Source organism: Heterodontus francisci, unplaced genomic scaffold (genome assembly GCF_036365525.1).
Source record: "Heterodontus francisci isolate sHetFra1 unplaced genomic scaffold, sHetFra1.hap1 HAP1_SCAFFOLD_242, whole genome shotgun sequence".
NCBI classification, from domain to species: Eukaryota; Metazoa; Chordata; class Chondrichthyes; order Heterodontiformes; family Heterodontidae; genus Heterodontus; species Heterodontus francisci.
In genome coordinates, this window is record NW_027142053.1 from 581,618 (window position 1) to 595,119 (window position 13,502).

At 44.6% G+C, this 13,502-nt stretch overlaps 1 protein-coding gene across 1 annotated transcript; it reads left to right on the forward strand.

The window, feature by feature from the left end:
- Nucleotides 1–11,751: 11,751 nt before the first annotated feature.
- Nucleotides 11,752–12,642, forward strand: LOC137366378 (probable G-protein coupled receptor 139). Its single transcript, XM_068028272.1, has one exon. It carries the CDS (start codon nucleotides 11,752–11,754, stop codon nucleotides 12,640–12,642), a length of 891 nt encoding a protein of 296 aa, XP_067884373.1.
- Nucleotides 12,643–13,502: the final 860 nt, after the last annotated feature.

Here is a 13,502-nt window from a genome sequence, read left to right on the forward strand (position 1 = left end):
GAAACACTGAGGGCGGCAAGAGCGCAGAATGTACCCTGGGAGGGGGACTTAAATGCCCACCACCAAGAGTGGCTCGGTAGCACCACTACTGACCGAGCTGGCCGAGTCATCAGGGACATAGCTGCCAGACTGGGACTGCGGAAGGTGGTGAGGGAAGCAACAGGAAGGAAAAGCTTTCTTGACCTTGTCCTCACCAATCTTCCTGCCGCAAATGCATCTGTCCATGACAGCATTGGTAGGAGTGACCACCGCACAGTTTTTGTGGAGACGTGGTCCCCCCTCTACATTGAGGATACCCTCCATCGTGTTGTGTGGCACTATCACTGTGCTAAATGGGATAGATTTCGAATAGATCTAACAATGCAAACTTGAGCATCCATGAGGCGCTGTGGGCCATCAGCAGCAGCAGAATTGTACACAACCACAATCTGTAACCTCATGGCCCGGCATATTCCCCACACTACCAAGACCACCAAACCAGGGGACAAATGTTCAATGAAGAGTGCAGGAGGGCATGCCAGGAGCAGCACCAGGCATACCTCAAAATCAGGTGCCAACCTGGTGAAGCTAAAGCACAGGACTACTTGCTTGAAAAACTGCATAAACAGCATGCGATAGACAGAGCTAAGCGGACCCATAACCAACGGATCAGATCAAAGCTCTACAACTAACTGGAAGAGGTGGCTCCACAAACATCCCCATCCTCAATGATGGGGCAGCACAGCACATCAGTGCAAAAGAAACGGCTGAAGCATTTGCAACAATCTTCAGCCAGAAGTGCCGAGTTGATGATCCATCTCGGCCTCCTCCTGAAGTCCCCTGCATTACAGATACCAGACTTCAGCCAATTCGATTCACTCCACGTGATATCAAGACAGGGCTGAAGGCATTGGATACTGCAATGACCATGGCCCATGACAATATTCCGGCAATAGTATTGAAGACCTGTGCTCAAGAACTTGCCGCACCCCTAGCCAAGCTGTTCAAGTACAACTACAGCACTGGCATCTACCGGGCAATGTGGAAAACTGCCCAGGTATGTACAGCCCACAAAAAAATAGCACATGTCCAATCCAGCCAATTACCACTCCATTAGTCTACTTTCAATCATCAATAAAGTCATGTAATATGTCATCAACAGTGCCATCAAGCGGCACTTGCTTAGCAATAACCAGCTCAGTCATTCCCAGTTTGGGTTTTGTCAGGGCCACTCAGCTCCTGATCTCATTACAGTCTTGGTTCAAACATGGACAAAAGCGTTGGACACAAGAGATGAAGTGAAAGTAACTTCGCTTGACATCAAGGCAGCATTCGACCGAGTATGGCATCAAGGAGCCCTAGCAAAACTGAAGTCAATGGGAATCGGGGGAGGGGGGGTGGAGGGGGGACGCTCTGCTGATTGGAGTCATATCTAACGCAATGGAAGATGGTTGTGGATGTTGGAGGTCAATCCTCTCAGCTTCAGGATATCACTGCAGCAGGTCCTCAGGGTAATGTCCTTGGCCCAAACTTCTTCAGCTGCTTCATCATTGACCTTCCTTCAATCATAAGGTCAGAAGTGGGGATGTTGCTGACGATTGCACAGAGTTCTGCACCATTTGCGACTCCTCAGATACTGAAGCTGTCCGTGTAGAAATGCTGCAAAACCTGGACAATAGCCAGGTTTGGGCTGATAATTAGTAAATAACTTTTATGCCACACAAGTGCCAGGCAATGGCCATATCCCACAAGAGAGAATCTAACTATCTCAGCTTGACATTTGATAACCTTACGATCGCTGAATCGCCATAACATCTTAAGGGGTACCATGGACCAGAAACTGAACCGCAGTAGCCATGTAAATACCGAGCAGATCAGAGGCCAGGGATCCTGCGGCGAGTAACTCACCTCCTGTCTCCCCAAAGTCTGTCCATCATCTGCAAGGCACAAGGCAGGAAAATGATGCAATACTCTCCAGTTGCCTGGATGGGTGCAGCTCCAACAACATTCAAGACGCTCGATACCATCCAGGATAATGCAGCCCGCTGCATTGGAACCCTATCCACGTACATTCACTCCGTACACCACCGGCACACAGTGGCTGCAGTGTGTACCATCTACAAGATGCACTGCAGCAACGCACCACGGCTCATTAGGCAGCACTTACCAAACCTGCGACCTCGATCAACTGGAGGAACTAGGGCAGCAAATGCATGGGAACACCACCACCTGCAAGTACCCCTCCAAGTCACACACCATCCTGACTTGGAACTACATTGCCGTTCCTTCACTGTCACTAGGTCAAATTCCTGGAACTCCCTTCCTAGCAGCACTGTGGGTGTAACTACTTCACATGGACTGCAGCGGTTCAAGAAGCAGATCCCCACCACCTTCTCAAGGGTAATTAGGGATGGGCAATACATTCTGGCCAAACCAGCGACGCCATCATCCCATGAACGAATAACAATAAAAAAGAACTGAAAAGTGTTAGAAATGTAATAAGTTTGAATCAAATAAAGTGGGGGCGGCGGAAGTCATAACAAAATGCAAGGTGTTGAAAGGACAGAGGGTCACAGAGAAGAACGAACCAGAATCAAAGAGCAAAAGCAAACGGTATGATAATGGTGTGCTGAAAATCAATGCGTTTGTGCAGAGAGGATGTTAATTGGCACAAAAATGATCAGCCTTGGATCCAAGCACAGATACGAATAAAAATGCGTAGTCACGAGGTTAAAAATAGGAATGATGAAACAAACTCAATTAAAATAATCAATTTTTTTACAAAAAATACTACAAATGAAAAGCGGGTCCATCATGCTCTGAAATTATTGAACTGAATGTTCATTCCGCCAGGCTACAGCATGCCTAATCGGCAAATGAGATGCTGTTCCTCTGGTTTACGTTCATGTTCACTGGAACACTGCAGCAATTCCAGGAGAGATTTGTGGGCATGAGAGAAGGTGTATGTGTTGAAATGGCTAGCAACCGGTAGATCAGAGTCATGCTTTCAGACTGAGTGGAGGTGTTCTGCAAAGTGGTCATCCAATCTGCGTTTTGTCTCCCCAATGTAAAGGAGACCACATTGTGTGCAGCGAATACAGTGTAGTAAGTGGAAAGAAGTGCAAGTAAATCCCTGCTTCACTTGAACGGAGTGTTTGGACCTTGGATAGTGAGGAGAGAGAAGGTAAAAGGGCAGGCGTTACACATCCTGCGATTGAATGGGACTGTGCCTTGGGAAGGTCTCGAGGTGTTGGGCGTAAGGGATGGGTGCACCAGGGTGCGATCCCTTCGGAATGCTGACAGGAGAGGGGAGGGAATGTTACGTTTGGTACTGGCATCATGGGTGGATGTGGCGGATATGGCAGAGGATGATCCTTTGGATGTGGAGTCTGATGGGGTGGAAAGTAAGGACAAAGGGAACCCTGTCGCGGTCCTGTGAGGGAGGGGAAGGGGTGAGGGTGAAGATGTGGGAAATGGACCATGGACGGTAAAGGACTGGAGGGGAATCCTCGGTTGAGGAAATAGGAAGACATATCAGAAGTGCTGTCATGGAAGGTTGCACCATCAGAGCAGAAGTATCGGAGATGGAGAAACTGGGGGAATGGATTGGAGTCCTTACAGGACGCAAGTTGTGAAGAAGTGTAGTCGAGGTAGCTGTGGGAATCGATGGGCGTATGATGAATATTAGTGGACAGCCTATCCTCAGGTTCCAAAATGTTCTGCTATGGGTTCCTGCATGGGTCCCAGTTATGCCTATCTTTTTGTTCCTGGTTTCCGTGCGAATCAGGCCCCCTCCCCCAACACTTTTTCCATTACATTGATGAATGTATCGGTGCTGTTTCCTGCTCCTTCCCGAACTGAAAAGCTTTTTAAACTTTGCATGCTTCTCTCACCTTTACACGGTCCATCTCTCACACTTCCCTTCCCTACCTCGACTTCTCTCCCACCATCTCTGGGGATTGGCTGTCCTCTGAAATTCATTATATTCCCACCGACTCCCACAGCTACCTCAACTACACTTCTTCACACCCTGCCTCCTTTAAGGACTCTATTCCATTCTCCCGGTTTCTCTGTCTCCCACGCATCTGCTCTGATGATGCAACCTAAAATAACAGCACTTCTGATATGTCGTCCTTTTTCCTCAACTGAGGTTTTCCCCCCACTGTGGTTGAGAGGGCCCTCAACCGTGTCCGGCCCATTTCCCACAACTCTACCCTCAACCATTCCCCTCCCTCCCAGACCACGACAGGGTTTCCCTTGTCCTCATTTTCCATCCAACCAGCCTCCACATCCAAAGGATCATCTCTACATCTGGAGTATTGTGTGCAGTTTTGGTCTCCTTATCTGAGGAAGAATATTCTTGCCATGGAGGGAACGCAGAGAAGATTTACTAGGCTGATTCCTGTGATGGCAGGATTGATGTATGAGCAGAGATTGAGTCGACTAGGCCTATAATCACTGGAGTTTCTAGAAATGAGAGGAGATCTCATAGAAACCTATAAAATTCTAACAGGACTAGACAGGCGAGATGCAGAGAGAATGTTCCCGTTGGCTGGGGAGTCCAGAACGAGGAGTCACAGTCTTAGGGTACGGGCTATACCATTTACAACCGAGATGAGGATAAATTTCTTCACTCCGAGAGTGGTGAACCTATTGAATTCTCTACCGCAGAAGGCAGTGGAGACCAAGCCATTAAAAATATTCAACGAGGAGATAGATACATTTCTTAATGCCAAAGGGATCAACGGATATGGGGAGAAAGTGGTAAGATGGCACTGAATTAAACGATAAGCCATGATCTTCTTTGAATGGCGGTCCAGGTCCGAAGGGCCGATTAGCCTACTCCTGCTCTAATATTTCTATGTTTCTATCATCCTCCGCCATTTCCGCCACATCCAGCATGATGGCACAACCAAACGCATCTTCCCCTCCCCTTTCAACACTCCGAAAGGACTGTTCCCTCCGCAACACCCTGGTCCACTCCACCATTACACATACCACCTCGCCCCCTTCCCATGGCACCCACTCATGCAATCGCATGAGGTGTAACACCTGCCCTATTACCTCTGCTCTCCTCATTATTCAAGGCCCCCAAAGAACTTATTTCAGGTGAAGCCGAGATTTACTTGTATTCTTTCAATTTAGTATACAGTATTTGCTGCTCACAATGTGGTCTCCTCAACTTTGGGGAGACGAAACGCTGATTGGGTGACCGCTTTACGGAACACCTCCACTCAGTCCAAAGAAATGACTCTGAATTTCCGGTTGCATGCTATTTCAACGTCACCTCGCTCTCATGCACACATATGTATCCATGGCTTGCCGCAGTGTTCCAGGAAACATCAATGCAAGCTCGAGGAACAGCATCTCATTTACCTATTAGGCACGCTACAGCCTGCCGGACTGAACATTGAGTTCAATAATTTCAGAGCATGACAAACCCCCTTTTTATTTTTAGCTATTTATGCTTTCTTAAATTTGTTTATTTTATTTTAGTTTGCTTTATCATTCTTTTTTTTACTACGTGCCTACCCTCTGTTTTTATTTCATCTTTGGGCTTTGGGCCAGGGATGTTCATTTATCTGTCACCTAATACACTCTCTGCACAAACGCTTTGTCTTTCAACACTCCACTGACATACCGTTTGCCTTTGCTCCATCACCTTCTGGTCAGTTATTCTATGTGCTCCTCTGTCCTATCAACGTCATTCATTTTGTTATCTCTTGCCAGACCCCCGCTTTAGTTGCTTAAAACCTGTTACGTTTCTAACACTTGCCATTTCTGATGAAGGGTCACTGACCTGAAGAGTTAACTCTGTTTCTCTCTCCACAGATGCTGCCTGACCTGCTGAGCATTTCCAGTATTTCTTGCATTTATTTTATATTAAATTTTTGGTGCTGCATTAGTTTGATGGATTGTATAGTTTGACGATCACGAGACAATTTATATATTGAATTGTTTAATTGAATTAACACAATAAAAGTCAAAAAATCAGAGAGCTGTGGAGCAAGCCGGAGAGTGAAAACTAACATCAGGATTTCAATTTCAGAATGGCCACACCAATATGAAAGCGAACACTGACACAATATGAGATCTAGAGATGGGACCGGTGATATTTGAAGGAATATATCAATTGTTGAGTGCATACGACATTAAATTATCTTGTGTTAATTCATGCAATGTGACGTGAACTTATTCCAATTCAAAATAAGAGCTAAATATAGTCCAGCACAACAGGGACTTAACTCAGCTGTCATAATCTGTTTGTTCAAAATACAAAAAAAGACAAATTAAACAGGTTTAAATTTGCATACTCCTTGGAGATTCCACAAGATATAAATTAAAGGATTTGGGAATGCATCGTCTCAACGTTTCTTTCATATAGATTTCTGAAGCACCAAGGGATAGATCACTTCACGTAAAGAAATGCATCTTCCAAGACAAATGGTTGACAAAATATTCTATATGGTTCTTGCCATTGTTGGTGTTCCTAGTACTTCACACAATATTGAAGTGGAATTTGTTTGAAATGCCTCTGGTTTTAATGTGTGATTTATAAAGTGAAGTGCTGAACTCGTGCTCGCTGTTTTAAAGATCTGTGCTATTATGTAATTAGCCAAACAGATTAAATTGCCTCTGCGTTTTATTCCATTAGCTACAATGACAACAAATCTGTCTGCGGCATACACTAAGGCAGAGGTAGATAGATTTGTGACTAACAACAGAGTCAATTATTCTTGGGGGTAGGTGGGAATGTGGGGTTTAGGCCACAATCAGATCAGCCACGAGCTTGCTGAATGCCGAAGCAGGCTAGAGGGGACAAATATTCTCCTCATGCTACTACTTTGTATGTTGGTATGTTCGGATGAACACTTTCTTTCATTCTCAAGTAATTGCGTTTAGTTAAATATGGTGTAATGTTGAGTCAGATGTTAGTGTAGGTACCTAACTGAGGGAAGGTACGAGGAACTGTAATTACAGAATTTTACTGGGCACATGTCACTAACCGGATCAGAACTCCTACTCACAGTGACATAACCTGACTTGGAGTATCTGCTACTGTGAATGATACCATGGATCTCGAACTGAAATGGAACAATCCGGTTTTCCTTTGTAATCATTGTGTCACGAAATTGATCTCTGCAACCCATGGTACTGTTGGTGTGTTTTATGGATGTAATCGTTGACAAGGGGCATGCTATCTCTGTACGTTGAATATGCTTTATAGTACGTGTTTAATGTGAAATGCATTGGTGTTTTTCTGTGATCAATTGCACATCCCCGACTAAATCAATTCACTGAGGTAAATAGCCAGTGAACACTGTTAGTTCTTTCAAATCCTCTGCAAATTTACTTATAGTTACTCTAAGTTTAATTACTGAAAACACTTTATGGTGCTGAGGATTTCCTAAACCTCAGTATGGCCCTGAGAATCTGGGAATCCTGGGTGCTGAATTTTATTACCTTGTTGGTACCTGGATGGATATGTGGCTGTCATTATAAACCATCTCACTTCTGTATGTGATTAAGGTTTGACGAACCATTTAATAATAAAGGACCTAGGAATAGGAGAAGGCCATTCTACCCTTCGAGCCTGCTGCACCATTCAATAAGACCATGGTTGGCTGGATGCAGAACAAAATTCCATAACAATATTTTGAAGAAGAGTCGAAGAATTATCCCCAATGTGTTCGGCAAGAGGTAAATCTCAATTATAACCACAAATGGAACAAATGTTTTTGTCAATATCACATTGTGGTTTGTGGAAGCTTGCTTCGAGCAAATTTGCAGATTGCATCTGTGAGGACACTAATGGGGAGAAGGCAAAGTGAGACCTAAGCTTGGGGACTTCGACTGATTTGCAGGGTGTCGGGAGAGGTGGAAACAGCAGTGGTTGTAGCGTTTGGAAAAAAGTCAAACCGTAATATCATCAGAGAGTGGTGAGTTGATTGGCTAGTGTGTATTGCTGCTCGGGGCTGAATCTAAACAACTGGGAGAATAAAATTTTAAAAAAGATTTCATATTATAAACAAGTAAAGCATAGTAGCGCGTAAGTCTTCCATTTTATTTTAAGTAAAATGTTTAACTATTAGTAAGTTTCACTATGATTGGAAAAGTGATTAATGATATTCTTAATTGATATTACCTTCGTTAAGTATTATTACTGTTGGTAAGGCATATTACCATCAGGAAGCGTTATTGGAATAGCAAAGTATATAAATAGTAGTAAGGTTTATTATTTCTGGGATGGTTTATTAACAGCGGTAATTTTTATTCGTAAAAGTAAATTTTATTCATAGTATTGAGCTTTACTATTAACAGTAGTAAGGTTTCTGAGAAAGTTAAAGCTTATTCACAAGAAGTATTAACTAGAAATAGAGGGATGGTAGAGCTACACCGACCACTAGTGGGCACATTCTGCGCTTTGGGGGAACTTCAAGACGCTTCTTGAATTCTGCATAAATATTTGAGCAGTAAGTTTCAGCATCTTCCACCCTGATGGCAAGTTCAAGAATGCCACTGACAGCTGCATAACTCGCTCAGCGGGAGGGAGGGGCTGGACAGGCAGCAGATGCAGTCCACATTGGCGTGAAGGTATAGGTGGAAAGAGTGAATCAGCCATGCCGTCAGAATTTGGTAGTTAGGCAGAAAATTTGAAAGGAGGACTTCAAATGAAGCAATCTCTAGATTACACCCTGTACCACGTGCAAGGGAGTAGAGGAAGAGGCAGGATTTTATAATGTCTAGATATTGAGAAAACTGGGTGTATATTTTCGAAAGCATGGTTGTCACATCTTTTAGGGTGGAGGGTAGCTTTGCGATTTTTGCTTGGTCTCGGGGTCTGATGAGAACATTTGGGAAGTTAAAGGCACTAAAAACGTATCGTACCAATAAAAAACAAAAAAAATGGGCATTTTTGTGATGAAACTTTGAAATGAGAATACTAATTTGTTGAATTACTTTCTGGTCATTATATTGCAAACTGATTTAGTGACATACCCTGCATTATTTGTGCTTGCATGCACAGTCTATCTATGCCCACACACCTGATGTAGCGATGCAGAGTATTCTGGATAGATGTTTATCTCTCAGGAGAGACCATGATCCCTCTTGCCCCTCTCCCCGTGCTCTGTGTGTGTGTCTCCTTCTCTCTTTCTCTCTCTCCCACTTACCCCCCACCACTCATCTCTCTGACTAAGGGGCACAGAAGAAAATCGTTGTGCAAAAGATGAAGGAAGCATCTGAGGAAGCACTTTCTTACACAGCGGGTGATAATGACCTGGAATTCGCTGCCCAGAAGGGAGGTGGAAGTGGAGAGAAGCAATTATTTCAAGAGGAGGTTGGATGGCCACCTGAGTGAAGTAGAATTGTATGGCTACAGGGATCAGGAGGGGAATGTGGGACAGACTGCATAGCTCCGTGGAGAGCCAGCATGGACTCGATGGGCAGAAGAGCCTCCTTCTGTGCTGTAAGTAAATGACTCTATGTCTTCTCTCTCCTCCTCTCTCACACTCACTATCCCTCTCTCAGTCTCTCTGTCTCTCACTCCCTCTTTCCTCCCTCCGGCCCTCTCTCGCCCTCTCTTAGTACCTCTTTCTCCACTCTCTCTGTCCCTCTCTTATCCCCTCTGTTTCTCTCTGTCTGCACCGACCTCTGTCCCTCTCCCAGTCCCACTCTCCCCCTGCGCCCCATCTCTCTCCTCCCTTTTTCTATATGTCTTTCCCTCTCTCCCCTCCCCATTTCTTTCTTTCCTCTGTCCATCTCCACCCCACCTTGTCTTCCGTCTTGCTTGCTCCAACTTCCCTACTCTCCGCTCAGTGTCCCTCACTCAGTCTTCCAGTCTCCCACTCAGTTTTTCCTGCAGCAGCCATTCCCACAACTGGATACCTACCATGCCTGCATTATTTACGTTGGGGTGAGCGGAGGCGTTCACCTGCTCACGATACAAGACATTTACTGAATAGCTCGAAAGCAGCAGGGGCAGCCGATTCCAGGGTCCCGTCTCCGCATTCCACCAATCAGCGCTAACGCTGCCTGGGCAACCGCAGTCAGCAACGGGGAGTGAGAAATGGCAAACGGGGGTAACCCGGCCCGCCATAAACAGGTCCCGTCTACGCTCTCCGTTTGATGGACATGGGAGTTGTCAATCAGAGCTGAGCCACAGGGCGAAAGGAAACCATCGGCGGACCGGATTCAGGCCCAGGGATTATATCTTGAACATCCTCGGTCTATAACCATGTGACATAGCTCTAGAACATGTGGCAGGTCATTTAAGACAGAGATGTGAAGTACTTTCTTCACTCAGGTGGTGGTTTATCTTTGAAATTCCTACCTCAGAGGACTGTGGAAGCTTAATCATTATTCATGTTCAAGACAGAAATCAATAGATTTTCAGATACTAATGACGTCAACATGGGGATCGCGCCGGAAAGTTTTTTTTATTCATTCATCGGATGTGGACGTCACTGGCCAGGCCAGCATTTGTTGCCCATCCCTAACTGCACTAACTAAGTGGCTTGCTAGGCCATTTCAGAGGGCATGTAAGAGTCAACCAAATTATTGTGCATAAATAAAAGCAAAATACTGTGGATGCTGGAAATCTGTAATAAAAACAAGAAATGCTGGAACCACTCAGCAGGTCTAGCAGCATCTGTGGAAAGAGAAGCAGAGTTAACGTTTCGGGTCAGTGACCCTTCATTCCGATGAGTGATTCCAGCATTTCTTGTTTTTATTTCAGATTACTGTGGATCTGGAGTCACATATAGGCCAGACCAGGTCAGGGCAGTAGATTTCCTTCCCGAAGGGACATTAGCGAACCAGATGGGTTTTAACAACAATCGACAATGGTTTCATGGCCATCATTAGACCAGCATTTTTTTTTTAAAAATTGAATTCTAGATTTATTATTTGAACTCAAATTCCACTTTCATCAATGGTGGGTTCTGAACCCACGTCCCCAAAGCAGTACTCTGTGTTTATTGGTTTAGTGACAATACCACTGCGCCACTGCCTCCCCGAAAGTAGCGCTTGGGTCGATGATCAGCCATGATCAAATTAAATGTGAAGGAGTCTCGGCCGGCTGAATTGCCTGCTCCTGTTTCGATGTTCTAATGTTCCAAGTTGATGAGGCATCAAGATGAGATAACATGCGTCCAAGGACATTGAGGGAAGTGAAAGTGGAAATCGAAAAGACGTTGCCCATAATTTCCAAGACTTCCATAGATGCAGGGTGAAGCCAAAGGACTGGAGAATTGCAAAGGAGGGTGTAAAGATAATTACAGCTACTGCAGGTCTGTCAGTTTACCTTCAGTGGTATGGAAATATCGAGAAACAATAATTCAGGACCATATTAATCGTCGCTTGGAAAAAAAGGCAAGTTAATTAAGGCAATCCAGCGCGCATTTCTGAAAGGATAATCGTGTTTATGTAACTTTTTGGATTAGTTTGAAGACATAAAAGAGCGGGTTGATGAGGGTAATGCTGCTGATGTGCTGTACATGTACTTACACTAGGCATTTGATGCAGTACTGCACAACAGAACAAGTTATATCTCATGCAATAAAAGGTACAAGATCTTAACGGATATACAGCTGGTTGAATGATGGGAAATATAGTTTATTGGTGAACAGATTTTTTCTGGACTAGAGGAAGGTTTCCAGTGGAGTTCCTCAGGGGTCAGTGTTGGGATTGGAAGAATAGATAACATCGGCTTGATCAGTCATTTCCATGTTCTGTTCACTTCTCTCTCCCTCTCTCGCTGCAGTTAACTTAATGGCGATCCTGATCCTGTTCCGGGGAAAGTGCGGCCTCTCCACCTGCACCACTCGTTACCTGGTGGCCATGGCGATGGGTGATCTAATGGTTATCATCACTGATGTCATACTGAGGCGGTTCCGTTCTTATTATTACCCACTGTGTTTCCTGGACATGACCCTCGTGTGTACTGTTATCAATGTCCTGCTCCGTGCAGCAATTGACTGTTCTGTCTGGCTCACTGTCGTGTTCTCCTTTGATAGATTTGTTGCCATTTGTTGTCAGATGCTGAAAACGAAATATTGCACAAAGAAAACTGCAGCTGTGGTTCTTGCAACAACCTGCACTGTGCTCTGTTCAAAAAATGTCGCCTGGTACTTTAGATTTAAATCTAAAAGAATAATCAACAATGTACCCTGGTTCTGTTCCAATAAGAATAGCTATTTTACTGACCCTAGGCGGGTGGCATTTACTTGGTTTTCAATGGTATTAACACCATTGATCCCATTTGCTTTAATTCTGATCCTTAACGCTCTGACAGTCAGACACATTTTCATGGCCAGCCGAGTCCGTATGGCATTGAGGGGTCAGAGCAAGGGACAGAATCGCAGTGATACAGAGATGGAGAGCAGAAGGAAGTCCATGATTTTACTTTTAACCATTTCTGGCAGCTTTATTCTTCTATGGTTATTGTATATTTTGTATTTATTTGATGCCCTGGATCCCCATTTAGATGGTAATGCTTATGATATCTTTGAACAAGTCGCATATATGCTGCGAAATTTAAGTTGCTGTACAAACACCTTTATTTATGTGGCGACTCAGTCCAAGTTCAGAGAACAGTTCAAGACAGCGGTGAAATATCCGGTTGCATCAGTTACTCAGTTCATTAATAAATGCAACAACTGAGTGCAGCCCTAAAGTCCAGAGTGTATGGGGCAAGATTTGGCTACTGAAGGACCAGAGCAAAGAGTCTATTTGAGGAGCTACATGACCAAGATCCAGCTGACAAGTAGCAAGATGTGACTGCTGGAGGATAGGAAGGTAAGTGTCTTGAGGATCAAACAACCTTAAAGAGCGGGGAGAGGCGGGTAGGAGGTGACAGAGCTGGAAAACCGACGATATACTGGCAGGAAAAGGTCAGGGCAAGTGGGGATCTCCATAGAACGAAACATAAATGGATCTGAAACATTGTCACTGTGCCCACGGATAGTCAAAAGGGGAAACAACACAAATAATTCTCACCCCTACGTCTATTGCTTCGATTCTCAGCACCTCACATCTGCACGCAATAAACTTATTCGACAAAAGCAAAATCTTGCTGATGTTTGAAATCTTCCGTAAATTGATAATGATGCTAATATTAGCGACAATCATATCAAGCCCAACAAGTGGTAGAAGTGTCAGTGGGGGAGCATTTCGGGGATAGTGACCATAAATCTGTAAGATTTACGGTAGTTATGGAAAATGACAAAGAAGGGCCGGAAATAAAGGTACTGAATTGGGGGAAGGCCGATTTCAATCTGATAAAACAGGATGTGGCCAATGTGGACTGTGAGCAGCGACTTGTAGGAAAGCAAACATCAGACCAGTCGGAGTCATTCAAAAAAGAAATAGTGAGAGTTCAGGGCCAACATGTTCCCGTAAATGAACTACAGGTCCATGGAACCCTGGATGTCAAGGGATATAGAGGATTGGATAAGGAAGATAAAAGAGGCTTTTGGCAGATGCAGAGTGCTGAAAACAGCGGAGGCCCTAGAGGAGTATAG